Genomic DNA, 9433 nt, shown 5'->3' with positions numbered 1-9433 from the left:
AGGAAGGGAAGACATGAGCAGAGGAAGGGCAAACACCACCCTCCTGGCTCACTGGAAAAGACCCTGGTGCTGGGAAAGGTTGGGGGCAGAAGGTGAAGAGGGCAACAGAGGATGAGATGATTGGATGGCATCACCGATTCAACGGACATGAACTTGGGCTAACTCGGGGAGACGGTGAGGGACAGGGAAGCCTGGCGTGCTGCAGTCCATGGGGGTCTCGAAGAGTTGGACACGACTTGGCAACTGAACCGGCCGCTATACATGCCTATTCCCAAAGTCAGGCTGTCACGTGATGTTCACATTCTGCTCATTTACTCACGTTCCTGGCTTACTCCAGAGCTCCTGGAAGCCAGGGGCCGTGTCCTCTCCATCTTCACGTGCATAGAGGCCAGCAGAGGCCAGGCTTAGGCCGATCACGCCACGTGCCTGCTGGAACGTTGTATGAATGGGTGCCCTCTGCCCTAATCCTCATTTTTGAAACCATCCTTCCAATTCTATTCTGGGGATAAAAGGTCAGAGCCTGACACTGGCTCCCCCGCCCCAACCTCCAGTCTCCCTCAAGCCAGATGGGGAGGCAGGAACAGCTGTGATCCTTCCCCAACTTGAGAAGAGATTTGCCACCCAGCTGTCACAGCCCCTAGGGAGCCAGGGTGACCGGGGGAGAGGCAGGCAGAGTTGGCCGAGGACTGGCGGAGAAGCAAAGGAGGCTGAGCCACCAAAGGGGGACCCGAGGTTGGGGGTGGGGGCGGCGTCTTGAGATTGGAGCCTGATGAGTTCCACCTTGACACCGTCCATGCAGTTTCCCATGGGCCCTGCCTGCATCTTCCTAAGAAAAGGCATCGCGGAGAAACAGCGGGTGAGGCTGGGGGCAATGGGGAAGGACGGTGGGAAGGGCAGAGGGAGCTGGGATGCCGGGAAGAGAAGGGCTGTGACCGGTACAGTGGAAGAAGGGAGCGGGGGGTAGAGCATGAACTGAGAAGGTTAAAGAATCCCAGGCAGCATGGTGGGGACACGTGGGTCAGGGAAAGGAGGGTGAAATCAGAAGTCAGGACCGAAAGGTGGAAGATGAAAGGGGAGACAAAAGGGGAACTGGGGTGACGTCACTGTTGACCAACATCATTCTTTTCTACGGACACCATAGTGATGCCAGTGACGATGGTGGTGGTGCGGATAACAGTAGCTGCCGTTTATCATTTTTTAATTTGTGCTGGGTCTTAATTGTAGCATGTGGGTTCTAGTTCCCTGACCAGGGATCAAATCTGGCCCCCATGCATTGACAGCACGGAGTCTTAGCCACTGGATCACCAGGGAAGTCTGTAGTTGCCACCTAAGTCATTGCTGTGTGCCCAAACTTGTGCAAAGCGTTTTGCATTCTTGATATTATTTAATCCTCACAATCAATGACTCATGAGGTCCGTAATACCTTCATTCCCATTTTATAGATGTGGAAGGTGAGGCTGTGAGTCATGAAGTAGGTTGCTTTAAGCTTTGACAATTAGTAAATGGCAGGGCCAGAACCGTTTGATTCCAATGGGCATGCTTTTCACTGTTAGTCTTTAAGACTAAGTGTGGTGTTGGAGAAGACTCTTGAGAGTTCCTTGGACTGCAAGGAGATCCACCCGGTCCATCCTAAAGGAGACCAGTCCTGGGTGTTCATTTGGAAGGACTGATGCTGAGGCTGAAACTCCAATACTTTGGCCACCTCATGCGAAGAGTTGACTCATTGGAAAAGACCCTGATGCTGGGAGGGATTGGGGGAAGGAGGAGAAGGGGATGACAGAGGATGACATGGCTGGATGGCATCACTGACTCGATGCACATGAGTTTGGGTGAACTCTGGGATTTGGTGATGGACAGGGAGGCCTGGCATGCTGTGATTCATGGGGTCGCAAAGAGTGAGACACAACTGAGCAACTGAACTGAACTGAACTGGGGGGAAAGTGAAAGTGTTAGTCGCTCTGTCATGTCTGACTCTTTGCGACCCATGAACTGTAGCCCGGCAGGCTCCTCTGTCCATGGAATTCTCCAGACAGGAATACTGGAGTGGGTTGCCATTCTCTTCTCCAGGGGATCTTCCCGACCCAGGGATTGAACCTGGGTCTCCTGCATTGTGGGCAGATTACCTTCTGAGCTGCCAGGGAAGCCCCAACTGGAGGGGGGAAGGGGATACTAAAAAAGAGAAGGTAGGAAAAAGTCTCCAAGGGTAAAGGGAGGTATGGGGGGTGAAAGAGGCCAGGGGTTGATGGAATTTCCCTGGGGAGGTGATTCAGGTATGTCCTGGTGTGGCTAGTGGCAATATGAAAGGGTTTCAGAAATTGGTCATGCTGGCTGTGCTCATCCTGCCTGGGAGCCACTGAACACAAGCTCTTACCCCAAGGGATTCTCACCCAGCCACTTATGAGCTGTGTGAACTCAGACAGGTTCCTTAACCTCTCTGTTCCTCAGCTTGCTCTTAAGATGGGAATGGTATTTGGCTCAACCTCACAGGGTGGTTCTGAAGTTTAAATGAAATGCTTTTGGAAGCCTGGCACAGTTAGCACTCTGAATATGTTAACTGATTCTAAGTCTGACTTCTTCTCATCTGGAGGAGGAGATTGGATTCCATGGCCTCCAGGATCTGTTTTGGCACAATGGGATGGATGTCCATTGGGGAAAGGCAGGAGAAGAAAGACCAAGGTTCAAGGATGGAAGGGAGGAAATAGCCAGGGAAGGGGAGTCAGGAGGTGGGAGAAGGAAGGTGAGAAGGGTGGAGGGGAGGGAGAAGGGGAAAGAACCAGGAAAGGATGAGGATGAGACGTGTTTGGAGAAGTGAATGTGGATCTCTGATTCTCTTTCCAAATCCTGCCCCCACCCCCTGCATTCCTTTCTAGGAAAGACCACTGGGACCAGATGAGATTGAAGGTAACACTTTCTCCCCCAGCCATCCCCGTATCAACATCCACCCATTCACCTGCCCTCTGTTCCTTTGTACATTTCGGTATAAATCCCTCGATGCAAAAATTGTACATCACTCTCTCTTCCCACTCAACTGTGATTTTGGGACAGTTTAAGTACTTCCCAAAGTGTTCAGAAGCCATCCTGACCCCCAAGTGTCTCGGAGACCCATGAATGATGCCTGAGTTTTAAGGATGAGTCCAAAAATTGTTCTTTTTTTTTTTTTGGTGGTTTTGATTTCTCATTACTTCACCCAACAATGTGAAGGACTTCAGTGCTATCATTTAGTGGTCTTGGGAATTATTCCTCTTGCTAACACACTTCCTACATCTCTCCTTTTGGACATTTTTACGATGTATTCTTTTTTGAGGAGTCTTGAGTTGGTGCCTCATTGACAGTTTCAAGGGATGCTCCTTTCCCCCAGTGACTGTTTCAAGTTGCCCCAAAGTTCTTGTCTCTTAACTTTCAGAGCTCCGGGAAGCATTTCTTGAGTTTGACAAGGACCGAGATGGGTTCATCTCTTGTAAGGATTTGGGGAATCTCATGAGGACAATGGGTTACATGCCCACGGAGATGGAACTGATTGAACTGGGCCAGCAGATCCGGATGAACTGTGAGGTTTGGGGGCGGGAGGAATGACCGGGCTTTGGGGGAGGGTTAAGAGTGAAGTTAGGAAGGGTATGGAGGTTGAGGGGAGAGTTGGAGATGGGGAGGAGGGAAGCAGGGCTAGATGTCTGGAAGAAAACAGCTCCGACTGTACCTAGGGAGGCAGCATTTGAAGTGGCTAAAAGGGTGATTTTTAAGATAGATTTGGGTTCAAGTCTCAATTCTGTTGTTTACTAGTTGCAGTCATTATGAGAAGCGGAGTTAGCCCCCAATCTTGAATCTCAGTTTCCCCATCCACACAGTGAAGATGTTATCACTCCTTACCTAGTGAGACTGTAGAAAGGAAGGGATAAATATGTTAATACAGGTAAAGGCTTAGCCTCCAGTAAATGCTTATTAAATATAGGTCATTGCTATCACCACTAAGATTCATCAGTGGAGTGCAGGATTGGACCTGTATTTGATCCCAAAAACACACTTGGAGTTGGAGCCTAATGTTGCTGAGTAATGTAACAAAAAGATGGGTCTTTAGGTGGAGACCAGAGTTGATTTTGTGATTGACAAGATTGCTCCTGGGTTTGCATCTGAGCATGTTGCTGAGTAAACAAGACTGAATTCAAGGAGATTCGCCTCTGGAAGGGATTTGGTGCTCATTTAATTCATACTCTCTCTTCTCCAGATCTGCAGATGAGGGAGCCTAGATCTGAACCAATCAAGAGATTTTTCCTAAGGTCGCATCAATAGTTAGTTACTTCCACTGTATGGCCCGCTCCTGTTCAGATGAGAAGATCAAGAGGGCTTGAGTTGGCTGAAAGAGGGAGCTCTTAGAAGGCAGAGAGATTGGAGCAGATCTGTTTCCTGAACACAGTTGAAGGGCGAAGTGAGGGAATGGAAGGTTCGGGGCGTACAAAGTCTCACTAGACCTGCCTCTTCTGTCCCCAGTGGGTGGCCGTGTAGATTTTGACGACTTTGTGGAGCTGATGACCCCCAAATTGCTTGCAGAAACGGCTGGGATGATTGGTGTCCAGGAGATGCGAGACGCCTTCAAGGAAGTGAGTTTCCTAATGGAGGTGGTGGAAGGAGACCCCAGGGGTCTGTGATTAGTCATTAATGGGGGACAAAAGCCTAGTGGCTCAGCAATAAAGAACCCACCTGCCAATGAGTGAGACTTGCGATATGTCCATATGCATATATATAACTGTATTTAATTTTGGTTAATTTCTATTAAGTTCATTTCTATTTGTAGTCAATGGAATATAATTTCAGTTCATCTAAATCTGAAAATGAATACTCAGAGCAATTATTGGAAAACTTTGATTTGGAACAACTGGGTGTGCCAATCTACTTTCTCAACTATGAATTTCACCAAACTTAAACACAAATCAGGTATTTCTTGCAACATTTGGTGTCTGAATTGAGGTGTGCGCTGAGTGTGAAATACACGCTGGGTTAAGGTTTAGTGTTTTAGATTAAGCGTCCTCGGGAGCTGGGTATGTTAACTAGCCATGTTAAGGACATAGAATTCAGTATGGTATTATACTAAGTCTTATGAAATACAGCACTGAAAGAATATAACAGCTTTTCAGCAACTATGAAGCTGGGGAGATTCCAAATGGGAGAAAAACATCTGATTTCATTGTCTTCCCAGCCTTCTCTGAAGCCCATCAATAAAATGGTTTAATCCCAGAAAAAAAAACCAAGAATGTAAAATAGCTCATTAATAAATTTAAAAAGATGTTTTATTTATTTACTTGGCCATTCTGTGGGGCAAGTGGGATCTTAGTTCCCAGCCAGGGCTCAAACCCAGGCCCCCTGCCGTAGGAGCTCAGTGTCTGAACCACTGGACCACCAGGGAAGGCCCTGTTAATACTTTTTAAATTGATTACATGCTGAAATGATATTTTAAAGTAAAATCAATTATAAAAAATTCCACTTGTTCCCTTAAAATGTGTGTGGTGGTGGGATGGCTGCTGGAAGAATTTGAAATTACCTGCAAGGTTCCTGTATTTCTTCCGGACAGTGCACTGCTCTAGGGGAAATCAGATCTCAGGATTAGGAAGCAGCAGGTAGGCATGCTGGAAGGCAGGAGGGCGTGTCTGAGGAAGAGCAAGAAGCCTGTCCTATTTGGAGAGGCAGGAGCTGGAGAGAGAGGAGGATGAGATAAACAAAGTCTCAGAGGTGCTGAAGGCAGGGCCCCATCCCATAGGAGGTGCCTGTTGTGCAGCGGTGGCAGGATTTTCTTCTGGGTGGGATAGGAAGCCACTGGAGGATTTAAGCTAGGGAGGGACTAGACCAGTTGGTATTTCTTGTTTTTAATAATTTTTATTATTTTTTTGCCACACCACGTGGCACCTGGGCTCTTAGTGCCTGACCGGGGATCGAACCCATGCCCCCTGCAGTGGAAGAGTGGAGTCCTAACCACAGGATCACCAGGGAAGTCCCTGACTGGTGTTTTAAATGAACTTGAATGTCAAATTCTGATGGGAAGAGAACAGATTATGTAGGACCACAGCGGCAGCTGGAACCAGAGAGGAGGCTGTCGGCCATGGTCCCGGCAGGAGAGCGTTGTGGTTTGAACCCTGTTAGCATCGGTGTAGCCGGAGGACAGTTGGCTCCCAGACATGTTTGGACATAGGACTGACATTCTAAGACTTTCTAGTAGGTTAAAGGTGTGCAGGGACTTCGCTGGTGGTCCGGTGGTCATTACTCTGCGCTTCCTCCCCGACCAGACGGCGCAGGTCCTGCAGGCAGTGCGATGTAGCCAAAATTTTTTTTAAAAAAGGTGTGCAGCGTCCCAAGGGGTAAGCATGGAGCAGGGAACAAGAGTCCTTGAACCTGCCTTTAAGGAGCTGACATTTAGCAGATGATGTACCAAACCTCTTAACTGAGTGTTATTTTGGGCCATAAGTTGAGGGATCTTAGTTTTTCCAGCAGGGATTGAGCCCCAAGCACCAAGTCCTAACCCCTGGAACCACCAGGAAACGCCTCTCTCTCTCTCTTTTAAAAATTTTTATTGCAGTATCATTGATTTACAATGTTGTGTTAGTTTCTGTAAACAGTCAGGTCATTCAGTTAGAGTGTGTTTATTGCTCAGTGAGTCTGACTCTGCGACCCCATGGACTGTAGCCCGCCAGGCTTCTCTGTCCATGGGATTTCCCAGACAAGAATACTGGAGTGGGTAGCCATGCCCTCCTCCAGGGGATCTTCCTGCCCCAGGGATTGAACCCAGGTCTCCTGAACCTCAGATGGATTCTTTACCATCTGATCCACCTTATACAAATATATATATGTTCTTTTTAAAAACATTCTCTTCCATTATAGGTTATTACAAGATATTGAGTTAGTTCCTTGTGCTGTACAGTGGGTCCTTGCTGTTTATCTTTAGCTGAGTTCTTGACTCACAGGAAGTGATCAATAAACACTATTATTATTGTGGTTGTTGTAGTTAATACTGTTCCCTGTGCTCCGCTTCAGTTTGATGCCAACGGAGACGGGGAGATCACACTGGGGGAGCTGCAGCAAGCCATGCAGAGGCTCCTGGGAGACAAGCTCACGTCCCAGGAGATCTCCGAGGTGGTCCAGGAAGCTGACATTAATGGAGATGGCACCGTCGACTTTGAAGGTGACGCTGTGTTGGGACAGACACCCCTATCTCCCCGGGGTGATTTTTTTTCCAAGTTGGCCATTCCTTCTCATTCTCCCTCAGTTTGAAGTTGGAGGAGGCAGGGTTAGATTTTGGTACTGTTTGTTGCCTCGCTTTCTCCCCATGTCATTTCCAAAAGCTCATGCCTCTCACCTCTCCTTGATTAATATCTGCACTTGGCCACTCCTTGGAACAGCCTGTCCAGAAGCCGATTCTGACTCCACCTTTCCCATCCCTTCCTTGTTTCCTGGGCACCTTTGTCATAGGAACAGAAACTCCCATCCAAAGGAGGGTGGACTGGTTTGTTGCTGGGACGCTGGGGTCAGATTCATGGGGTTCAAGCTGAGGATCATCTTTTACTAATGATGTGGTCTTATCCCAGTCACTTTCTCTCCTTCAGTGTCAGATTTCACATCTGCAAAATGGGGGTAAGGATGACACCTTTCTCCCAAAGTTTTAGCGAAAAGCTAAAAGAAATTGTGCACTGCAGACTCCTCTGCTTGTGTGCTGTCTGGAGCAGCCTTCATCTTTTCACTGGTTAAGCCTCAGTTATGCCCCTGGATGGTGCCCCCTCCCCATCTTTCTTGCCAGGCTTGGCATCCCTGAGCTCCCATAACACCCACGGCCGCCTCTGTGGTGATGCTGACACATGACATCATGATAGCTTCCAATCGTTGATTACCTGTTTCCTTCTGAGGCCACAGACGAAATGGTTCATCATTATACCCTCAGTTCCTGGCACAGAGTTCAACGTGTGTATTGAGTGACTGGGCTTTCCGGGTGGCCCTAGTGGTAAAGAACCCACCTGCCAACGCAGGAGACGCGGGAGACACAGGTTCTATCCCTGCGTCAGGAAGACTCCTGGAGGAGGAAATGGCAACCCACTCCAGTATTCTGGACTGGAAAATTCTTGCCAGAGGAGCCTGCTGGGTACAGTCCATGGGGTTGCGAAAGAGCCAGACACGACTGAGTGACTGAGGACACACACATTGAGTGATTGAATAAATAAGAAAGATTGGAGGCTTAAGAGGAAGGGATGGGGGTCATTTCTGTGGGAGATGCAAGTAGGGCATGCCAGGGTCTCATTGTGACATTCTCTGGTGCAAATATTTCAGTATCTGACTGCTGCCTATAAGGCAAAAGTCTAAAATTCTTAGTTTGCTATTCAAATGCACCCATGATGCCCCATAGTAGACATCAATGAAAAATCTGGAAGAGGTAGAATTTTTGAGGAACTAGACCCTTGGGTCAACTACAGGCAAGAGAAGGACAGATGAGCCTTGAGACCTGGGTGGGACCAATAAGCTCACCTGACATTGAGTCGCAGCAAAGTCAGGTACAACTTGGATCCCTTCCAGGGTTCTCCACTCGCCATCTACACGGTCCCAGGCACACTGGCCAACCTCACCAGCCTCAGCTTGCTTATCTGTTAAATGGTATTTAACTCTCCCAGATTGGTTGAAAAGATGAAATCAGAGACTCACAATGACTAATTATTGAACTCTGACTGTGTCTTCTAAGCATTATAGTGTTAAACCATCTGTAAGATCTTATAAGGTAAATAGCAGAAATCGAGGTGTAGAGGGATCAAGTCGTTCATTTCCCAAGATCTTGTGGTTTCTGACATGTAGTAAGGGCTGAAAAAATTAATGACAGCTGCTCTTACAAACAGGTGCCTCACTTGGTGGGGGAGGGAAAAATTAGGAGCTTGGGATTAATCACACACTAATATATATAATATATATGAAAGAGATAAATACTAAGGATCTACTGTAGAGCACAGTGAACTCTACTCAGTATTCTGGAATAACCTGTATGGGTAAAGAATCTGAAAAAGAATGAATATATCTATGCGTATAGTTGAATCACTTTGCTGTACACCTGAAATTAACATTGTAAATCAGCTGTGTGTGTGCTTGCTAAGTCGCTTCACTCGTGTCTGACTCTTTGTGACCCCATGGACTGGAGCCCGCCAGGCTCCCCTGCCCATGGGGATTCTCCAGGCACAAATACTGGAGAGGGTTGCCACGACCTTCTGCATAAATCAACTGTTCTTCAACAATTAAAAAAAAAAAACCACACAAATGCCTATTCTGCCTCACCATAAATTTTGTTTCTGCAGAGTTTGTGAAGATGATGTCTCGTTGAGGAGGTCCTGGGATCCCCAGCCTCTCTCCACCCGCTCAACGTGGATCAAGTCGTGGTGGAGGGGAGGACCACGTGCCCCACGGGCCCTCCAGAGACAGAGGG

The 9433-nt window shown here is 47.8% G+C and overlaps 1 protein-coding gene across 1 annotated transcript; it reads left to right on the top strand.

Moving 5' to 3' along the window:
- Nucleotides 1-793: 793 nt before the first annotated feature.
- On the top strand, nt 794-9331 carry CABP5 (calcium binding protein 5). The gene is made up of 6 exons (XM_010849540.1): nt 794-856; nt 2871-2901; nt 3404-3547; nt 4483-4592; nt 7015-7162; nt 9306-9331. Exons 1-6 carry the CDS (start codon nt 794-796, stop codon nt 9329-9331), a joined length of 522 nt encoding a protein of 173 aa, XP_010847842.1.
- Nucleotides 9332-9433: the final 102 nt, after the last annotated feature.

Source organism: Bison bison, unplaced genomic scaffold (genome assembly GCF_000754665.1).
Source record: "Bison bison bison isolate TAMUID 2011002044 unplaced genomic scaffold, Bison_UMD1.0 scf7180017864285, whole genome shotgun sequence".
NCBI classification, from domain to species: domain Eukaryota; kingdom Metazoa; phylum Chordata; class Mammalia; order Artiodactyla; family Bovidae; genus Bison; species Bison bison.
The sequence above is the reverse complement of the archived record's forward strand: the minus strand, read 5'-3'. Positions and strand labels throughout refer to the sequence as shown.